Here is a 23,104-nt window from a genome sequence, read left to right on the forward strand (position 1 = left end):
ATGCTATTTTTAAGAGAATTATTTACTTCATCTTACGGGACGTATTATATTTACTGGTTATGTTGTAGAATAATACGAGATTATAAAAATGTAATAAATTTAACCTTAAAATCGTATGTGTCGGTCCCCTTTGAATAGTTTCATAAATAATTCTGGCCCTTCAAAAAGAGTGTAGTTTTAGTTGGCCATCACTGGTCTGGATCGTTGGCTGTCGAAGCCAGTTACTGACTCGGTTGTTAAGAGTACACTCCACTTGCCCTAAAGTCATTCGACCTAAAATGAATGTCGGCTGAATGCCTGTTAAGTCGAATGACTAGTAGGGGCAAATGACTTTTAGGCGAATTGAATTTTAGGGCAAGTGACGTTTAGGAGATATGACTGTTAGGGCAACTGACTTTTAGGTCAAGTGACGTTTAGGAGATATTACTTTTAGGGCAAGCGACGTTTAGGAGATATTACTTTTAGGGCAAGCGACGTTTAGGAGATATTACTTTTAGGGCAAGTGACGTTTAGGAGATTACTTTTAGGGCAAATGACGTTTAGGCCAAGTGACTTTTAGGGCAAATTACTTTTAGGGCAACTGAAATTTAGGCCAAGTGACTTTTAGGAGATATGACTTTTAGGTCAAGTGACGTTTATGAGATATGACTTTTAGGTCAAGTGACGTTTAGGAGATAAGACTTTTAGGTAAAGTGACGTTTAGGAGATAAGACTTTTAGGTAAAGTGACGTTTAGGAGATATGACTTTTAGGTAAAGTGACGCGCGCCGGGTTGTTAGTCTCCCTGGAAGATGGCTGCGACAAGGCACCCGACAGAAGCCAAGGAGGCGGTGTTCGCGGAAGGTGCGTGACGGGAGGTGGGGGGCAGTGTCGGCGGCATTGTGCGCGCGACTTCCGCTATCTGGAGGCGCGCAGGCCACCCCTCCCCCCCTGTTCGCCCTGCCCCCTGCTCCCGCTGATGCATGAATCGCGTCGGGGTATTCTTTCTGCGAAGTAATTTGCAAGAAGAATGCGACTCGCCTATCGGACCTCTTCCCCCCCTCGTCGCTACACTCTCCTTTACTCAGTTCAACCCACACAATACAAAAAAAAAACCTCCTCATCCTTCGGGTTAAGCGAATTTCTCCCCTCTCTTCATCTCCTCCTCCCCCCTCCTTCTCCCCCACTTCGGCCATCTTCCCATTCCCGACATCTAGCGGGCTGTAAATCGCTAACCCCCGGGCTCTTCTTCTCTTCAAACAATGTATGTACTATTTTTTATTTTATACTGGTCGGGACATTATCGTGGTTTGTTCGCGACCCCTCGCGGGACCACCATTTATTCGTCTTGCCGTCAACAGTGATGTAGGGGTCGCCGCGGTCTACATTTCCCCCCCCCCCCCCTCCTTCCCCAACCCACCCACTTGAAGTATTCGGCGACAACTGTCTTCTTTTTTACCCTAACCCAACTAAAACTTAAGTGTATTTGCTGGGATAGGTCTGTGTTAGGGAAGGCCCGAAACCTTTACGCCTTATTATGCTGTCTCATTCTCAGTTTGCAGTGTGCAGTATGATGGCCTTAACTCTCTTTTTCCAATACACGATTCCTGCCGCTAGCTCTGGCCTGTTTTTGGTGTGCACTGATGCCAGATACAGGCCATAGAGCACGAAAGTTTGACACAGCTGTGTAATGTTTCAAAATAATTACGTTCATTGTTGGGAGAGAAATTGTTTGCTGGAAAGAGGGATTATAAACTGAGAATTTGGGGAATAACTCATCTTCTTCTTGTATTTCGTCAAAAGCATTAAATTATTTTTACTTCTAAAGAGACAGAACTGAACGTAGCCAACTTTATTTAAAATGCCTTTATCAACTTTTTTTTCTAACAATTTTATATTGGCTCTGTTCGAGAATAGTACATGATTTAATTGAATGTCCTGGAATATAAATTTCGCGTTTATTTTCTGTCACCATATTGGCTCTGTTCGAGAATAGTACATGATTTAATTGAATGTCTGGAATATAAATTTCGCGTTTATTTTCTGTCACCAGGTTAGAATCCCCTAAGATGTTCATGTTCAAAGTCAATCGTATGTTTTCATTGCCGTGTGTTCCTTCAAGGCGTGTCAAATAACCTATTTTTCAATGAAAACGGTTGTTTTGTTTTGTTTTGTTTAGCAAACATTTGCTAATATTGACAGGTTTCTACAAATGGCTTCTCGTGTGTAAATAATTGGCGTTTAGTATTGCTCAGTACGTATGAAATCCCATCGCAGCGAGAAAAAAAAAAACTCGTGAAATTTTAGTTGCGATGCTTGACGGCCGTGAGTTTTTCGTCTGGTCGCGGGTTCGGTTCCCGGCCGTGGGTAGATTTCCTTCCTGCGTTCAGGACCGATCACTGTGTTTCCTGCGAAAAGGCAGTGGTGAACCGTGGCGTGGTCTATGTGTGTTGGGGCCACTGCGTCTCAGAGACACGAGCTTCAGGCCTCGGCTTCGTCTACACCTGCCCGGGGCATAGCTCCAGTAGAAACAAACACACTATCTGGCACTTAATCTGAGTCACATTCTGCAGGCCTCCACCGGTACACCGGTCGAAGCCTGCAGATAGGAGAAGCCTAAGATGTACATCAAGTTCTGTCCCTGCCCGAACACGCCCGAATATTCACCTTCGGCCAACCTCGGGATTTGTTTTATTTTTTGCGCAGGGGAAAAAATGAATTCAAATATCAAAAGTGGTCGGTTAGGTTAGCTACATTAAAACACTTCAAAACACTATGGACGGTTAGTTAGGTTAGTATAGCTACATTAAAATAAACAGAGAAATATAAATATATATGAATGAACCCGAGGTTGGCCGAAGGTGAATATTCGGGCGTGTTCGGGCAGGGACAGAACTTGATGTACATCTTAGGCTTCCCTGCAGATAGCCGGTGATCCGACCGGTACACCTATCCAAGCCTCTTACAGCTATCCAGGCTAGTACCGGAGAAGATCATAAAGCTGCTCACGCGTCCACGCGTTTCGGTTAGGTCAGACCGCCGGCCAGAGCAGACTAACCTGGATCAGAATGCCAGTGCGAATCCTAAATCACATAGCTAGAGACCGGAAAAAATTCGCGAATCCATTTCGCGATAGGCTAAAATACAAATAGTTATACCTCAGTGCTGCCTCTGCTATTGGCTCACAACTCACCTGGATGACTCTGGGCCAATGAGAAACACCCAACCAACGCTTTATCGAATCGCAGGCTGCTACATTGGGACGTCTCACAAGACAGCATCCAATGGGTGGGTGACATTTGACCGAGAGTACGTATAACTATGGAGTTCATCCTGCAGGTCATTGAACCCGCGGAGTTTTCCTGTCCCTACACATAGCTTGTAACACCCGGAACACGTGGTTTGAAAACTGCTCGGCATACGTGAGTGGTCGTGACAAGTCACGGTCGCGTCCGGCTGAGACGACTGTTCATTGCACGCAAATAAAACCCTTGAAAATGTGTCCACCGAAGTAGCAGGTAGTGGGGTGTGAAACTCTGCTAATAGTTATGTAATTATTGAATTTTAATAAAATGGTCTGAACTGAATGAATACACTAGGTTATTCTTCTCACCACGGAAAATACTCTTGAGACGGCCCAATAAACGACTAATGAGACACAAACAGTACAAAACACATACTGAAGTCCTTCAGTCATTACATAGCTGGGGACTTCCCTCCCAGTAAAAAAAAAGTCTTCCTGTTGGCTGCGACACGAACTACGATTCAGTGATTCCCCCGTTCAACGGGCCTTCCCCCAGTCCTGCCACGTGTGTCTTTCTCTCGCACAGGATGCGATAAGACTATCGGCTTGTCGTTTCGGCGCCACGGCTTCGGGCCTCTAGCACTGTCCTTGGGTTTTAAAAATAGTCACCAACACACTATGAACCACACGCGTAAAATTATAATTATAAAAAAGAACATTTAAATGTAGTCCAATACTGAAAATAATCATTCGAGAACATACGAAATAGCCTTGCCAGCTAAATTAAAACCAGTAAAATTATAGTCAAAAGGCTTTTATTAATAAAATAATTAAGTGTCGCCATTAATTACCAGAGCATTACTAATTATATAATATAATTACAAAACTAGGTCACCGTGACCTTGAACTTACATCCCATCTGAAATGACAAATCATAATATTTATTACTTTAACAAATACTCTGGGGAGGGCAGGGTCTTGCAAAGTTACGTGGGGTCTGTTTACGAAAGCATTTAAGTATAGGCTAGGCGCGGTTTCCGTATTCCGTTTATAAACTGTATTTATAAGAGAGCGAAAATGGTTAAAACACGTGGTTCCAGAATAATCTTTAGGCTAGGGACTTGCATTACACTTATATCTTCGTTTCTCCGCCACATAATATTACGGTTACCTCTCACTTATCATAGTTGTCCTACGCACGACGAGAAGGCAGCCTTGCGTATATAGAGTCGGTGCCACGCCAGAAGCACCAGCGAGCGTCAACCTTATGATACACTGCCTCACACACACACAAGTGCATCCCTCGCTAAAAGGGACCGCTTCAGCGCATACTCGCCCCCTGAAGTAACGTGGACAGGAAAACTTGAACGGGCGATAAGGTCGAGTATCGCGCACCTCGCTGCAGCTGCGGTTATTACATCCGAGAGAGCAAGATGGCGGGCGAAATTTCAAGGCCGCCAACTTTTTGAATTATTCCCGCTCCCTGTATTTTGCAGGGCGCGACCCCGACCCCGGGCGGCGCGCCCTCAGTGGTTGGTGTGGATTTGGCGGTTGGAGGGGGGTGGGGGTGAGGCTTGCACGGCCCTTGCACATCAAATATGCATCCGCGCGCCCTTGTCATCGACGCTAACGATTCCCGCGTCGCCGAACTGTGTTCAATATTGCAGGGCCTGCCTTCTCTCCGCCCTTCAACCCCCTTATTCGGCACTCCCGTGTCACGAGCTGGCGTCTCGTGTGTTCTCTCAAAGACCTGTGTGCTCGAGAAGTGCCGTCATCAGTTTTAAGAATAAACAAAAACATAAAACTGTCTTAAACATAATTACTTAAATTTAAAAAAAAAAAAAATAATTTTACTAACATTCTTAGTTCATAATTTATGAAATGGTGTTTTAACGGAGTGGCGTATTCAGTAATGGCAAAGTATAATAATTTTTGGCGATGTTGAGTTTATATTGGTAGCAATGAAATAAAAATGGCTACCATGTGCACATGTGTTTTTTTGCAATTTAAAATTGAGGTTATGGTTTCCAACACTCATGCGTTGCGGGTATGCAGTTTTTAATTTCTGAAACAAAATATAAATCCTTTTAACATGTTGTTTTGGTTGTTCCGTGTTGCAAAATAGATAATGTTAAACATGTATTATGGTAAATATCCTAGCAACGAAGGACCACAAAAAGTAATCAGATTTGACAGCTCTCAGAAGTTATGCTTTGCGTGGTGGTCATTGGTCTTAAACAATAATCATCGGCTATGTCGCTTTTCAGGTAATAGTTTATAATGGTCACTCTGGCACTACTTTTAAAAATCATCGAATTTTTAAGACAAATTACATGAGACAGGTGTTACCACGGTTTAATATTTTCTCCTAACCCTCGGTGGTGGTTTTTTTTTTCTGTCTCGCCCAAAAGGGCTTGAATCATTATATAAATATAGATATATTAATTTAGATCTGTTGTATCTGTGACTAGGGCAGTAGCGGGCAAGATGGCCGTGCGGCTGGTCTATCTCGGGTACATCATGTGCCTGCGGGTTATGGTTTAATAAGTTGTACTTGATTACGGTTACGGAGAGACGCAACAAGATCCATATTGTTGCTAAAAACTAAATACTTTAATTCATGTTGGTACAGCAATAAGTAATGTCGCTGAAGTAGTATGCTCGAGTATCTACATATATTCTTATTGTAAATATGTGATTTAGTTAATTTGAACGAAATCGCTACCTCCCACCTACTGAACATGCATATTTGGTTGCAACTCTTTCATCTTTCTTGCATTGTGAACGAGATTGTTTGAAAAAGGAGGGTGGGGGGGGGGGAGGGGCTCTTACGGATATTCTGAAAAAAATCGCGTGATTATATATAAAATTTGATACGATGTCTTCTCTCTAGGGCGCAAAATCTGAAGAATTCGTGGTTGGGGGGGGGGGGGGGTGGCGACCGACACAAGTAACCTCTGGATAGGGTGTTTGCATTGTCGTAAACATCATTTTGAGAAAAATAAATAAATATATATTTTACAATTTTTTTGCGAGGTTTTTTTTTTTTTAATTCCTGGAGAAGGGGGGCTTGGCCCGGGATGTGCGCCCATGTCTACTCTCCCACACGCGTCCATGCTTGTTGCTCGGCTGTGGGCGGGGACTGTCGCGGCGGCGGCGCATTAATTCCCCGCACGCGTCGCGACTCGGCGACGACAGCCGGGAGGGTCCGTGATGAATGCTCCCCCTCCCACCACCTCCCCTCGTGCCCTGGGGGGAGGAGCGGGGGGATCGATCTGCCGCGCCGCTCCGTGGCGAGCGGGTGACTTCACGTAGGGGTCGAAATTCTCCAAATATTTGACTTTCTACATCATACACCCGAAATTAAAAAAAAAAATATCAATCTTGGGATAGCGACTGTTCGTCGCTTTTGAATATGGCTACGACAGAGGCCTGTCGAAACGTCAAGACAGCACAAAATCTTTTTTCACGTACGTGGGCTTGGGCTTGTTTGTCTGTTGGCTCTGAGGTGCGGATATGTAAAAAGGAGTTGTATCTGTAAGCTGCGCGCGTCGTTGACCTAACACTATAACACCATTAAGTACTCCATTGGTTTGTTTTGTTTGTATGCATTTTACTGTTTCAAACTCCTTACAATGTGATTATTTTTTTTTAGGTGTTAAGATTGTTAATTATATAATTTTACGTGAAAATATCTAATGACTTGATACCAGTGAAATTACGATGCCTTTATCAAGCAGCGAAATGGTTGTTTTTATGCTAGCAGTAGTCGAGGGAGAGACCAGCAGACAACAGTGGTGTGCGAAGATTATGAAATACTCTGCAGCTACCGTCTCATGAACTACGTTTTCGAGGCAATATTTCCATGTGACTGCAAGGGTCTCCTCCTACCCCATACCCCCTCCCCCCTCCTCCCTCCTCCCTCCTCCCTCCTCCCTTCCCCCTCCTCCCTCCTCCCTCCTCCCTCCCCCTTACAGTCCCGGCAGTCGTGCGTTATAACTTGAGAAAGAATTATGTTACGTTGCTTGATTCAGCGCGCGATGCCTTGGCAAACTCAGTGTCGCAACAATAAAGGTTCTAGTGCCCTCAGTTTCTGTCGGCGGCCCAGAACACGCTCGGAGGATAATTGTTAGCCGTTTGCTTGAAGTTTTGTACAGAGAGTCCACATTCTGTGAGGTTAGGGGAACGTCGTGGAAGTTGAAAATTGGCCTGGGAAAGCCTGGGAATTTATTTGAAAACCTGGAAAAGTCATGCTCCATTCACCCAGGTTATGAAAGCATTATTTTCATAAGGTGGTTTAGAGCATAGTCATGCACACTGTATGGTGTATGCAAAGTTATGTTTGAAATAAATTAAGTGGAGAGAGAACTAGGTCAGCTGTGAGGATGTTGGAAGCTAGATTTTTTTTATTGCTTTCAAAAATTTTAAGAAAGGGGTATTTTTTTTAAACATTTATCACGGAAATTTGAATTTTGTTTTGTGTAAAATTCAAGGAAATTTCATTGTAGATTTATCCGTGAATTTACGGAGAAACGTGGATAATTTGTACCCAAATTTGTTCATAAACTTAAAATAAATTTTAAGTGAGAAAGGAGCGAAATAAAGCTACGTGTTTGTAATCATAAGTAAACAGTATCTAAATATGTCTCATGACTTGTCCCATACGAGTATACATCGTATGCAGAAGGTTGCTTGGCCAGTTACAAGTGTTGGCGCTTCTCTCTTCGCGCAGCAGTTGAACTGGAGTAGACGAGTTCACCGTGGTTATGAACTAGCCACGGAGCTGCTGGGAGACTCACTCCCTTCCACCCCCCCCCCCCCCCCTTTCCAAGCTTCTTTCTATGCGCCCCCCTACCCTCCACTCACTCGGAATGGGGGGGGGGGGGGGAAAAACATGAAATTATTGATGATGCGAAATGGCTGGGTTTTTGCGCGCCTGCTCGCCGGCTAATGCACTTGTGTTTTGCCCGGTGGCCGAGGAGGCGCGTTTGGAAGGGGTTGGTGTTTGGGGGAGGGTAAGTGCTGGGAGCTATTGATCACCCCCCGAGGCCTCGGGTCGTCTGCATCGCGAGGAGGGTGCGAGCGTGGTAAATACACACCCCTCGCTGGCCTCTCTCTCCCGCCACCCTGTACTTCTTACTCCTCGCCGCGACCCCTGCGGTCGGACACAGCTCGGCGCCAATAAATCTTTTCAAACGATCAAAATTTTAATTCCTTAAGTATTTTATTTATTTTCAAAAAAAAATAATATGAAACCCACAAATGGTTTACTATTGTTACGAACGTGAGCAAGGCCGCGACACTTGCAGGTGCACAGCTGGCTGACATCACGCGGCCGCCGCAACATGAGACGTTCCGCGCGCACCTGGGTCGGCCGCTTCCCCTCCCTCCCCGCGCGGCGCTGTTAGTTTTGACATCCGAAACCCGACAGCTGCGGAGTTACATACACGAGCCGCCGACACGTGTTTTTGGAGAGATTTCTGCCGTCGGTGTCGGCGCGGAATGACGCGACTGGCCCCAGCCGCGCTCGTGATTTCTGGAAAGTGTCTGGGCTGATATAAGAGCCGGGCGATGCCGGCCTCAGAGGGAGAGTTAGAGTTCAGGCGGGAGCTTTCCCGCGGCGGAGTTTCCGGGCGATAAATCGCCGAAGTCCCTGGATGAAGTTTCCAGGGCAAAGAGTTCAGTTCTGGGCGATAGTGTCGCGGGCGCGGCGGAGTCCCGAGAGAAGTTCCGAGCGAGGCGTCGGGCGGATCCTCGGCGAAGGCAAGTGCGTCGGCGGCGGCGGAGTGTGGTGACGGAGTCCCGTGGCTGAGATCCACGAGGGGTGCTGCAGCGAGAGTTGCGCCAGAGGTGCGGCCCAGTGAGGTGTGTGGATTGTAAGATATCCGAGTGGAGTCTGTTTGCGAAAAGCATTTAAGAATTTTCTGAGGGCCTGAAAGTACTTTTGATTTCGGTTGAAGTTTTTAAAAGAGTTAAAAATCGCTAAAACGGCGTGTTTTTTAGAGTATATTTTAGACATGAAACAATCGGTACTGATTCTCGAAAGCAATTGAGGGACTTGCATTACGGGAAGCCTAAGATGTACATCAAGTTCTGTCCCTGCCCGAACACGCCCGAATGTTCACCTTCGGCCAACCTCGGGTTTATTTATATATATTTATATTTCTCTGTTTATTTTTATGTAGCTATACTAACCTAACTAACCGTCCATAGTGTTTTAAAGTGTTTTAATGTAGCTAACCTAACCGACCACTTTTGATATTTGAATTCATTTTTTTCCTGCCCAAAAATAATAAAACAAATCCCCGAGGTTGGCCGAAGGTGAATATTCGGGCGTGTTCGGGCAGGGACAGAACTCGATGGACATCTTAGGCTTCTCTTGCATATACACCTCTCTGCCGTGTGGCACAATGTTGCGGTCGCCGCTCATGTGCGCGGCGAGAAGACCGCGCGCGCAGGCTCAGAGGCGACGCCAGAAGCACCAGCGAGCACCCGGAGACGGTGTCCCGCTGGTTGTGACGTAGTGCGGATTGCGGCGGGGCCCTCAAGTATTCATGGCGGCCGCTGCCCGGTGTTTATGTGCGGCGGTCCGGCCGGCCGCGCTATAAACCTCTGCTCCCAGCGCCGGTGAATATGCATAATACACACGCGTGATCCTTAATCCACGACCGTGCCGGATTAGCGATTTTTTTTGTGATGATTCTTACAGTGTGGAGGTTTGCTTTAAAACAGCCCCAACGGACATGCGCCCTTGTTGGTTTTTACTGAGTGTTATAGGAAAAAAAAAGACTTTAATAATAACATAAGGCAACGCTAGTTGATAATAAAAATAAATGCCTGGACGGCACAGATAATTCGGTGGAAGTTATTTTTAGTAAACACTACTCCTTTTATTTTTTTTGGTTGGTTTGTTGAAATTTGAAAATATTGTTCAGGCGGGCCGTGCCAAACGATGTCGCTGCCCACCAGTAGGTTGACATTACTCCAATCCGAGGATATTGATGTCATCACGTGTCCTTAGCCGTGGATCCACAACGCCGTTTTCAAAATTTTCTGTTAAATACCAAAATATTTAAAAAATAATCAAATGTCGGGCATTATTTAGTTTACACATCTAACCAACACTGGCAAAACCTGGTTTTGAAAACGTTAAAAACGGGGGAAAAAAAAGGGGGAGGGGGGGGCAAACCGAGAATGTTGGTTGCTCAGTAAATTTTTCACGGTTCAGTAAAAAAAAAATTTTTAAAAATGTAGTTTTTGAGTCATAGGCATATTTTCAAAAGTTTTTAAATCCCTATCATGCGCCACGTTATTATATACTGTGACTAAAAAGTTTATCTACGTACTTATAAATAGCCATCCTATTGATAATTCAAAATAAAATCAAACATGCTGTACTTTTAGGGGGGGGGGGGGGATTTTGAAATACTCGTGTTACAAAATATTTTGTATTCGGACTAGTCATAGCTTTAAAAAAATTACTTTGATGACCTAGCAAGTTATTTTGAGAAAAAAAAAATGGATTAAGTAAACAGTCAAAACTACCGGATTAAAAATTGTTGTTGCATGAGTCGTGCAAACAATTCTCTACCCCTCCCATACCCTCCACTAAGTATAGCATGTTTGATTTAATGTTGAATTGTCATCAATATTAGGGTTATTTATTAATACATAGCAACAATTTTTAGTCACAGTATCTAATGTTTTAGTGCAGGGAGGGGATGAAAAATATTTTGAAAATATTCCTATAATAACTTGAAAACTACGAAACTTTTTTTAAATATTTTTTTGATTCAGAACTGAGATTATTTGGCCTGTCAGCTGTTCTGGGGCTTGACTTGCAGCTAACGAGACTCCGCGAGTATACGTGTGACACAGAATCCCTAATCTGCAGTTTCCCGCGCGCAAGAAGCGGCCGCTTATCTCGCGGCTGTCGGACGAGGCTCCGTGGCGTGCAGTTGTTTCCGCTCCTCTGTCCCGCGGCTGATTTACCGGCGCAAACACGGGCGTCTCTCGGCGTCGCGACGCGCGCCCTGGTCCGCCGGCTAAGAGGATTAGAGCGCCTGTAATTGGCTCACATGCGCCACCTCGACTACTGCAACCCCCCCCCCCCCCCCCCCCTTCATCTCCTCCACGCCGCTGCAATCCAAGCCGTCTACAACTTTTCACGCGGGGTCGGTTCAGGTGATGGAGGCGTGGAGTTCTATGTCTCGCGGGAAAAGGCGGCGGATTGAAGGAGGGATAGGGATGGGAATCGAATGACATCATCTGTTTTTCATCAGTTTTTGGGCTTGGACAATTTTCCACCGTTTTTATTTTCAGAATTCGGCTTCGTTAAGTTCTGATATAACTATACGTGATTGTTCATAAAAGTTTTATTTTTTTTACTGTTCGGCAAGTAATTTGAATGACATAAAATATATATAAAAAAAAAATTATTTGTCAGTCCGCCCATGTTCTGAAAGCATGAAATCATATGGAATTAAGTTTTCGGATTAACCGTTCGTATTTAGTCTTCCTTTAAACTCCTTATTTTCAGTATATCATTCATTAAATTAATAAAAAAAATTCGGTTTTACCTAAACCATACAATGAAGTTTTGGGCTTTTGGGATATTCTAATCATTGTTTGCGTAACAAACATGTGTAGTCACAGGGGCGAATAATTTGTGTGCAGTTTGTGGATTTTTAACACTTTTTGATGAATGGACATAACTAAATAACTTTATATATATATATATGTATGTGTGTGTGTGTGTGTGTGTGTGTGTGTGTGTGTGTGTGTGTTGAGAACCGTAATTTACTGGCCTATCAATTGCTCTCGGCTTGACGTTGAGTTCTGGAACATTCTCTGTACAGCCAATTATTTTCCACGCGTGTTGTATGTTGTGCTGGTTAACCATTTTATTAATATTAAAACATTAACTGCAGCACGATTTAACTAGTGAAACATAACTTACCTCCGTGTAATTTTGAAGGGGGTGGGCATTTTTACCCCTCCCTTGACCCCCCCCCCCCCCTCCTACTTCTTCCCGACATCCAGTGCGTGCTTTGTCGCCCGGGTGATGGAGGGGGGAATTTTCGCGCCCGGCTGTAGGCGCGCTAGACGACCTTGAAAGCCATCAGGGATCCCAAATTTAGCCGCGGGACACATGGACGCCAGGCTAGCCGGTCACGAATGAATTATTAATTAGTGAATTATTAACTAGTGAAACTTCTTAAAAAAAAAAAATTATATTCCAAACAGTGCGATATGTTTCTAATGACAGGATATCCACATTCTGACACGTCAGGAAAATTCTGGGAAGTTGCAATTATTGACTATGGAAAGTCGGTGATTTTACTTGAAATCCGGTGAAAGTAACGGAAATGTCCCAGTGATGATAATTTGAGGGTGAAATGTCATGCTTCAAACTGCCATCTTTCAAATGAAAATATCTGGGGGGAAACTAGGCCAGACATGCTGGTGATGGGAGGCTCGAATTTATTTAGTTATTTCAAAAATTGGAACATATTTTAATTATATAGGGGAAAAAAGTTGGGAAGATTTGAAATGTTGGTCAATAATAGTCGGGGAAATGTTATTAAAGATTTGTATGTACACATGTTATTTGTTTTTGTTTTTTTTTTTTTTCGATTGTCTTGAACGATTCTAACCATTTGTTGTTGATTGGATGGAGTGATGAGTAATAAATTAATTAAAGCTTAACACACGACGACGGGCGATTAGGTAAGAACAGAGAACTGAAGGGGGACCCGTAAACTGCCGCTATGGCTCAAGGAACATCAGCCATGATCAGGGGCGCAAAAACAGGGGGGGGGACAATGGTATTTTGCCCCCCCCCCCTTTTTTTGAAACCTTGAAGTGGGGGCAAACGGGGGCAAATCAAGTGCTGTGTAATAAATTTTTATATAATAAAACTGCTTAAATAGCACCATTTTCCACCTTGAAATACAAATTTTCCCGGGGGAGGCCCCCCGGACACCCCCCCCCCCCCCCCGCTTCAATAGGGGGGATCGATGATTCTTTATAAAAATGTATATTGCCCCCCCCCCCCCCCCCCCCCCCCCCAATTTTTTTTGGAAATTTAGTTGTTGCGCCCCTGGCCATGATTCCCCGCTGGCGAAAGAATACCCCTCCAGCAGTCGTGACTGCATCTCGTGTTGGAGACGAGTGACCTTGACCACTCGACGACCTGCTCAGAAAAGCTTCAGTGTTCGGACAAATATCTCGACCGGCGACGTGATGTGTCGTGGACTGTGTGCCTCAGGTTTTATATTGGAGGGAGGATAAGACATGATGGATGATTTATCAGAGAGTTAACGAAATGTTTCAACCTTTAGGACTTGATCGCTCGATAACATAGAGGTAATAGCCCCGTGTGTGTGGGGGGGGGGGGGAGGGGGGGGTTGAGTTTCGAGATTGGTTTTACCCGGAGAGTAGGTAGAACAAAATTACAAGTTATGCAATACGCATATGCCGCCATTACAGAAATGAACACTGAAAGATTACAGTCTTTAGTGTGTGTGTGTGTGTGTATGTGTGTGTGTATATATATATATATATATATAATGTGGGATTTAAAAAGTTGTACATTAAATAAGAGGGGGGGATGACAAAGATTTGTCGCTACGGTTTATTTTATTTTTTATCCAGACAACTGTAAGACTTTTCGTATGCTTTTCCTCGCCAGGTTTGTCTCTGTTTGGTTCATGCATGTGAGTTGTTGAAGAGTAGCTTGGCTTCTGAGTTGTAGCCGCGTCTTTGGCGAATAATTCACCGACTTTTCGGTCGACATAAGCAGTCGCTATCATCAGGGAAACAGTTACCTGCCAGAACTTCCAGACTCAGTAGGTAACTGTTTTCCCTGATTATGGCGACTGCAATGTCGACCGAAACGTCGGAGAATTATTCGTCCCAAGGACGCGGCTACGACCCGGAAGCCAATCTGCTTGAGACAATGGCCGTGAAAGTCTGCGAACATTGTGAGTTGTTGGAGAGTGCAGTTTCACTTCAGTTCGTGCGTTGACCGGGAGAGCTGAATTGTTGCCCCTTGGATGGGCAGCCCTTTAGGATTTTTCTGACAGTGGCTAGTTTAGGTTAGGTTAGGTTAGGTTAGGTTACGTCACGTCACTTTACAAACTAACCACTGTCAGAAAAATCCTGAAGGGCAACAATTCAGTCGCCCCCGTTGACCGAGGGCGCGAGTGCATTAACGGAACAGCGGCGCGCCAGACGCCGACGCAGCGACGCCCGCGACGCCGAAATGCCAGAGGTCCCCCCCCCTCCTCTCCCCTCCCCACCGCCTGCACGTCTCGCCGCACTATTCTCGTAGCAACCTGGCTGTTTCGCCCGCGGACATGAGGCATTACTCCGGGTTTATTTCTAGCCACGTGTTCCGCTCAGAGCTTGCGCCGATGTTAGTTCCTCTTCAGCAGTATTTTACCTCTCCCTCCTCAAGTCATGGGGAACCATGCGAGATCTTGGTGTGTAGAGCTGTTACAACTCATGTGGAGACAATGATTCTATTGTGAATGATATGAAGTAACTTCCCAAACCCCCCCTTTCGTTGGCGTAAGTGTTTTGAATACAAATATTCGTTTCATTTCTGAATCCCCTCCAGAAATGAATTTCTGTATCCGCCACTGGTTACCACGGTCCTCTTTTTTTTTTTTGTAGCCTCGTTAACTGTCCGGGCGGGTTTGCGGACAAACTAGCAACTGTCCTTGCTTTTCAAACTAAAATAATAGCCTTATTGTAGTTATAATATGCTGAAGATTTAAAAAAAAAAATTACACTATCGAAATGTTTGTTCGTATCCTATTTGCTGACTTGGTAATCCCTACACTTCTGCCGGAAGGTGATAGGAAATATTTTGGATATTGTGTGCTGTACCGGCATCCACATTTTAATAAACGTAGACTTTAATCATACTACACACAAGTCATTGACGATAGTTTGAATTAGATTTAAAAAATACCCCTTCCCCCCGCCTTTTCTCTCAAATTCGAAGTAGCAAGCGGGGAAAAAACTAATCACCGTTAATGGGCGATTTATGTTTCTGGAACTGTAGCCATAACAGAAAATTAACTTAAAAAAACAGAAGAAGAAAAAATGTGTACTCTTGTTTCAAGTTATTTTGGTATAAAAGATTGTTTTTTTTTATTTAGGCGAAGATTACTAATTATTTGTTCAACATAATTATTCATAGTGTTCCGTAGCTTTACTATTTTCATCTCGGTAAAAAAAAAAAATCAACTACGAGCTGGGAAAGTTTCGACTAACATATTTCCCTTGTTAACTTAATCATCTATTATGATCGGTTGTTTCTCGAGCTTCAAACAATATTTTACAAACCACAAAGCCATCACTGTTGGTAGCAAGGAAACGTGATGTAAAAATTTTGAAATGTAAAAGTACTGTGTAATATCTAGTTTTTGTGGTTGTACAGTTTGTTTGTATATATGTATATATTTGTATTAATTGACCTGTTCTATATCCCGGAGTCCTTACCTCCATATGGGATCTACAGAACAAAAATTGAATAAATAAATAAAAAATAAAATATGTGCATCAAAAATTCTAAATTTCCAAACACAATAGATATAATCATATTAAAAAAATGCGTTTTAATTTTTTAAAAAAGTAGTTTTATTAAGTAAAATTCGTGTAATTTGTTTCGTTTTTCATGTCACTTTTGCAAATAAGTTTGGAGGGGGGGGGGGGGGAAATGAAACGCAGATGAATAAACTAACGCGTTATAAATGACTTCTCCGTCGACTCTCGTGTATGACGTGGCCCAGGTGCTCGGGAGCTTGTGGGGGAGGGGGTTGGGGAGGGGAGACTGATTAGCGCCGGCCATGGCAGCTGTCGACGCTGCCCTGGGCGCTGCCCCGCTCGGCCCGGCCTCTTTCGGCAGACGCCCCGAACTAAAGCCGCGTGGCGCCACTATCGATTTTCATCACGATCCTCCCTCCCTTTCCCCCCTCTGCCTTGTGCCCCTCTCACCCCCCCCCCCCCCCCCCCCTGGGTCTGCTGTGGTTTTGCCTGCTGGCGCGCCCGCCGTCTGATGACAACCTCCTCCCTTCTACATCCCACCCACTCTCTCTCTCTCTCTCTCTCTCCTGCGAGACGTCGGCGGGCAAGGCTCCACGCTCCCACATGCTTGCACACACTCCCTGTTTTCTTCCGAGGGCGCCCTACGGAGCGAAGCAGGGCCGTCCAGTGAAACCTGGTGCCCGGTTTGTCAGGCCTCGCCTCATCTGATTATTTGATGTACATCTTTTCAAAACCCCACAGTTGAAAAAAATATATATTTATCTAAAGACTGTGTGGAAATTACAGTGGCCATAACTGAACTGTAAATGTGATATGAGTATCACATTCCTTGTAGTGGTTTTGCTATGAATTCTGTTAACAAATAAGACTTGTGATTGTAATCTTATCTGGGTAAACCCAAAGCACTAAAAAAGTATCTGGAAACTCATCCTGGCTCCCCTGGTGCACAGGAATCGGGGATTCCCTCTCCCCCCTCCCCCGGTTCCCCTCCCAATCATCCCCCACTGCCCTGTCTATTGGACCGCACCTTAGTAGGGCACTGGTCTGCTGTGGTACAGTGAAATGCTCTTTAGTACAGCACTTGTCAACACCAAATGTGAGAAGTAACTTGCTGTCACTCTTTACGAGGGCCAGACATCATTCTAGGAACTATTCTGAGAACCAAACACATTAATTAATATTAAATGTGTTACAACAATATTTTAATTATGTATTACTTTGTTGAGTAACTAATAAATGCAATATGGAGCATGTCATTAAGAAACAAAAAAATAGTTCTCTTAAAAATATTTGCCAGAGTGAAAAAAAATTATTTGTGTATATGTACATATGTGTGTAATTATATGTAATTTTTTTCTTTAATAATTTTATGAAAATATTATGGCTTCATAACAGTCTCTGCTGACAACTTATTAAACATATGCAAACAAGTACAGCTTAAACATGACTGTACCTTTACCTGATAATATTTCTGTGTTGAAAGATTCTTCAGGCAGGCTGTGCAAAACAATGATGTGGGCTTCTAGTCACTGCACTGAAATGAAATGTGACAGTAGTGATGAAGTATGAGTGAATTAAAAATGCTGGCAGCACAGTAACGTGACCTGGCAGCCACAGTCTACAGTTGGAATCCATCTGAAAAAAATATGAACCGGAGGGGCTTGGTTGGTGCCAGACTGCAGAATGCTGGATTAAAGACCTTTCCATGCCTTGTGGGAGGTTGCGTCAGTCTTGTCAGAAAGGTCTAGGGGTAGCAGTGTGTTACAAATACTATTCTTGTTTAGTTTTTAAAAACACTGCAGTTATATTAACCTTGTTTGATACTACATATTGGTTTTCTGGTTGTCACAAGATTCTGTTATTATTTCAGGATTCATTTAGATATGTGGTTAAACATATGTTATATTCAGTCAAATCTCTTTGGTGGAGCATTGGGGTGGTGGGGGGGGGGGGATTGTTTGAACCCCAAAATGGCTGGGACGATGACCCCTGAAAACCTGCAAACAACATTTTTTTACAGCTGTAAATGCTCCTTTGTAGGAGAATGGAGACACGATTATGAAGGGGCAATTAAATATTGTTAAAAAAATTAAACTATACATTGTTTACATTTAAATAAACACCCGGAGCTAGATAATAAAAACATTTCTAGTTTAAGTGGGCTAGAATTTCAATTAAATGGCGTCAACAAATTTTACGGAAAAATATATATACAAAAGTACTAAATTTTAATGATTACATCTGCTAAAATTACATGGAAAATTGGTGGTAGTTATACCTATTTACTTGCATTATTTATGATATGGAATATTGGATGGTGTCATTAACACAGGCTACATAACACATTTTAATAATTTTCATAAAAACTTGTCTTCATACTTTCAACAAATACACAAATTTGTGTATGAAAATTTTATTAATGAAATCTTACATTTGGCTGACCATTTTAAATTGATCCAGTATGATTTCACTTATGTTGTATGAAGCATTTAAACTTCCTATCTCTTAGTGTTGTTGGTTGTATGTTGGCTTATCTTGCAAATCTGGTTTTGAATGTGTTTTTGGTAACTAATGGGTGTTTATTTGGCATTAAGTATTAGTAGTGGAAATGGTTTACTGTTGGCAGCCATGTTTAAATTAGAATTTCAATGAAAATGTATATGTACGTGACAAATGAAAAATTTGGACATCCTAAACATTTATAATTTTACTTTTTGTTTAGAATTTGTTAGGTACTATAGTAGGTATTACCTACGTGCCATACAAACTCGAAGTGTTTCTTTTATGTATGTCAAAAGTGAGAACATGAATTTAGTAACAAATATATTGTACTGTTTTACTATAGTATAAGTGTTAAAAGTGATTCTTTTTTATTCCAAAGGTGTACTATGCCAAGAAAAAGAGAAGAGCGCAGCAAACGCAAGGTGAAGACAGCTCGCACAAGAAGGAACGCAAGTTGTACAATGATGGCTTTGATGATGACAACCATGACTACATCATAAAGAATGGGGAGAAATTTCTCGATCGTTACGAGATTGACTCGCTCATTGGCAAAGGCTCCTTTGGTCAGGTGAGATTTATACTCTGGTGTTTTTATTGGTGAAGTGTCATTAAGGATCTTTCTTAAACGATGCTGATATCTGTTATGGTATATAGTAATTTATATTATATGTTTTTGAGAGGTTTTTGTTTGATGGGTAAAGTTTCCTTTAGTTTCTTAATTTTGGGCTTTGTATTTATTGTGAAACCATTTCACAGGAGTTAAGTGAGTTAAGGCTTGATCTTACAAAATAGGTTATTTGATTTTAATGTAATTTATGTTATTGATTTGTGAACTCTCAAATACAGCATTAATTTGGTAGGAGTATTTTTGTGAAAATGGAACGGAAGTCAATGAACGGAAATTTGGCACAAAGATGGTGGCCCATGTGTAGACACGCAAACCCGTATATTGTCACTTTGGTAAACATTAGGGTTCATACCAAATGCATTGGTGTGCCAAGTGATACTTTATGATAATGAAACTACCCTGGAATATATTTGGTAAACTAAAATAGTCATAGTAAAAAGTAACCCCAAGTTTTAAAATATGTAAGCAATCTGGCATTGCACTGTTCATAATACAAAGTCTTATTCCATACCCAATTGTTCCGATAGTGCAGTGGTAGAACACACAGTTGTTAAACGCAAGGCTTAATTTTGACGTGGTTCAAACCTTGTCATTGGTTTTTATTTTTACTTTTTTTTAAGTGACAGATCATTATTATTATACAAATTGTGTTTTAAGCAAATATATATGAGTACATTTTATTTGTTTATATTATTTCTATAATAATATTAAATACATTGCTCAGTTCATTGGATTGATTATTATTAGGTAGGCCTATATCCTTTATTTTTACATAAAATAAAATAAATTAGATTAATTTTAAAAAATGAATGTCCATGAATTTGCAAAGGTATTTAAAACATAACTTTATAATAGTGTATTAACTTTAATACTTAAGTTATAATTTATAGTAATCTAACTTGGGGGGATATGTTATAGTATTAACCTTTTAGTAAATTTTAACCAAATGGGCAATATTTTAATAAAATTCCTTGTAGAAAATTAGTTCAAAGCCAGGGTTTAGTATTTTTTCAAGTCTTTTTTGCTTTTATCGGAGCATTTTCATTATATAGTGTAACCTTTCGACCTGCAAATTGAATGATTCAATAGTCAACGTAGCTGCTCTGGCAGCAAATTTTATTGGTGGGTGCAGAACTAGGTGTGATTTGCATCCATAAGCTTAGTTAATAATACAATTAGCGTATAGGTATTTATCACGCTCTGCGTTATTTTAAAGAATTTTACGTTAAATTTTGTGTCTTAGTTTCGTATTATGTTTATTTGTAACATGAAAAACATGAATTTGCTCGTTACAAAGGTGAGGTGTTTACACATCACTGGCAAGTACTAAAAGACTCTCTCACATTTTTTTATGTTTCATAATTATGATCACTTTCATGACCTATTACATTTTTAAAGTAACATTTAGTAAAGAATTGGTGATAAATTTACAGGAAAAGTCCCCTAAATATCCCATCAACATATTTATTTATTTTTATTTCTGCAGTATCTTATATTTTTAATGTTCTGATTTCACAGTTTGGTATTTAATGCACTTGTTTATTTATGAAATCACTTTTTTATTTTGCTTATGTATTACCTACATATTACTTTAAAATGATTTTTTTTTTCTAGTAGTAAATTTTCTTAAAACTGATTGTGACCTTTAATTTTCATTTATAAGCTTAGGTGTAATACACTGTATATATTTTGATTTTGCATCTCTTTCCTTTAAAAAATATTTAAATTTAGCTTTTTCCCTCAACATTTATCATCTTAAAAATGTTAGTTCAAGGCAAACTAAAACAGCACATTAAAAACTTAATTTAAAATACTTCAAAATACATTTACTCATGTAATCATCTCCATGGCATTTTATAGTACATGTCATTAGATATCTCAGCATGCCAATAGTTTCAAAGCCATTTATATCTACTGCAAATTTTTTTTTGTTTGTAAAAAAATATGACAGAATAAACACATACTATTTTTTTTTATAGTTAGACACGTCATTTCTCATCAGGATCATTGTGATAAGTCAAGCCGGGAAGGGTATTTCAGGATCATATGTTAAAAAGCATTTCAAATGTATGATTTTTGAAGGGCAAAAATTAAATCAACTTGGAATTTTCTTTAAAGGGGTTTTGTATATTTAAGTTTTCCATGTAATTTCTATTAGTGTTCTGAGAAATGCTTCAAAGATCCAATTTCTTCCGTGTTTGCTAATTTGGCGTAGCTCATTATCAATATCAGTCAAGTGAACTGAGATGGTGCTAGACTCCATTTCTGAATACCAGTATATCAAAAGTGTCCCGGATATCTGTAATATTTAATATTTTTATCTTCTCTGAAGTTTTGTTTCTCCACTAGTTACAAGTGGCTGTTTTCTCCCAGGTTGTGAAGGCATACGACCATGAAGAGCAGTGTCATGTTGCTATCAAAATCATCAAGAACAAGAAACCTTTCCTCAATCAGGCCCAGATTGAGGTTAAGTTGTTGGAAATGATGAATAAGGCTGACGCAGACAACAAGTATTATATAGGTAAAGACGACAAAATAGGCAAGTTGTGTACTTGCTGCATATTTTAATGATAGTTGTTAACGGAGGTAGCATGCAGAGGAAATGTTTTCCTGTTGTAGCAGCTTATCAAATCAGGTGTATATTGTACGACAACTGTCTTGAATTTTTTTTTTTTTGTGAAATTTTTAATGAAAACCCATAATTGCAATCACCTAAATAATAAGCTATTATGCTTCTCCACCACACTAGCTGTCTGTATTTGAATTAGAATATTTAAATGTGGGGGCAGGTGCAAGTGTTGAATAATGTATCTTACACATTAATTTTGTCATAGGAACTCTTTATATACGAAGTCTTGCATTTCTTATGTAAGATGTCCTCAGCTTCTATAATAGAGACTTTGCAGTAACTTATATTATATTGCAAAATTCTCTATATTTTGTATGTATATCATCACTATCATAATTCGTCATAGGTATATAAAATGAAATAAATATTAATATGTACACATTGATCTGACAAAACATGAATTTCATATTCTTATTAAAAATAATTTTTTAAATGTGTCAAGGATTATGTTATAACACCTATTTTGAAAAGAAGAAAAGTGTAAATAAAAGTTTCCATTAATTTTTTTTAATAACAACCTAAAATATTTATTTGAGATTTGATTATATCATTTGTTTACATATGAAATTTAATCACTTAACTCAGCCAACTTTTAAAACAAATTTTATATTTTAATAAAATATGTGAATATTAAGATTTATCTAGAATATCTTGAAATGTTGATTACCGTATTCAACTTGGTGCTATTAAATTTTAATATATTAAAAACTAATTTTTTTTTTATGTTCGCCGTGGGAAAAAAATTATGACCACAGTGTTAACTCATTGTATCAGCACTGTTCAAATAATATTCTATGAGTTTCAAATATGAAAGTCCTACTCAGGAAACCAGACCATTGAATTACTTGTTATGTGAATACTAACTTCTGTTTAAAATTCAAAGTAAATAATTAAAGAAGCATAAGTTAATATCATGCTTCTTTGATCTTCAAACTAGTTTCTGACTTACATGATGATTTCTTTTCACAAAAAAATGTTTATTGGTTGGTGATTCTAGAAATTGGTGTTTTGAGGTGTGATATGAAAAAAAATGTTACTGGTACATGAATTAATTTGGTAAATGATGACAATACACAAATATCCAATACAGTCTTTTATACGTTGCTTCAATTACACTTTCTCATAGTTTACACAGTCAAGTATATTAGGCCTTTTTAAAAAGCTATATTCTGAACCTATAATTTAGGCATGTTCTGAGAGGAAAACACCTTATTTAGCAATATAGGCTACCCTTAGTCATTTTTTCACCTTTCATACCTAATTCTTGAAACAAGCATTGATTTTAGAATTTAAATTGTGTTATCAATGCTGGTTGTTTTGATTAATACATACATAATACAAAATGCCATTGTGGATTTTCTGAGTAATCACGTATGATATGTAAAGGGTACTGACTTGATGTAAGTTTTTGGACATATGCCATTGCAAAAACTTTATCTGTTGAAGAAAAACTAAAAAATAAATAAAATATTTCTGTGTCATCATTAGTGGTTTTTTTCTTTTTTTTTCCTTCTTTCTCTTAGTACGTTTTTCTTTGTTTTTCTTTGTTTGTTGACCATATTCCT

General features: G+C 40.6%; 1 protein-coding gene across 5 annotated transcripts in view; it reads left to right on the top strand.

Annotated features, from left to right (window-relative positions):
• LOC134539537 (serine/threonine-protein kinase minibrain) overlaps positions 1-23,104 on the top strand; it is a 332,550-nt gene that overhangs the window by 295,838 nt on the left and 13,608 nt on the right. For 3 of the 5 annotated variants that reach the window (XR_010076327.1, XM_063381641.1, XM_063381642.1), the window contains exons 3-4: positions 18,662-18,850; positions 21,284-21,449. Coding sequence is in view for 4 of the 5 variants with exons in the window: in XM_063381641.1 (XP_063237711.1) it covers positions 18,662-18,850; positions 21,284-21,449 (355 nt within the window). In the remaining variant the exon portion in view is untranslated. The remainder of the gene's footprint in view (positions 1-18,661; positions 18,851-21,283; positions 21,450-23,104) is intronic. The other 2 variants (XM_063381643.1, XM_063381644.1) reach the window with 1 other exon arrangement.

This window comes from Bacillus rossius, chromosome 15 (assembly GCF_032445375.1).
Source record: "Bacillus rossius redtenbacheri isolate Brsri chromosome 15, Brsri_v3, whole genome shotgun sequence".
NCBI lineage: Eukaryota > Metazoa > Arthropoda > Insecta > Phasmatodea > Bacillidae > Bacillus > Bacillus rossius.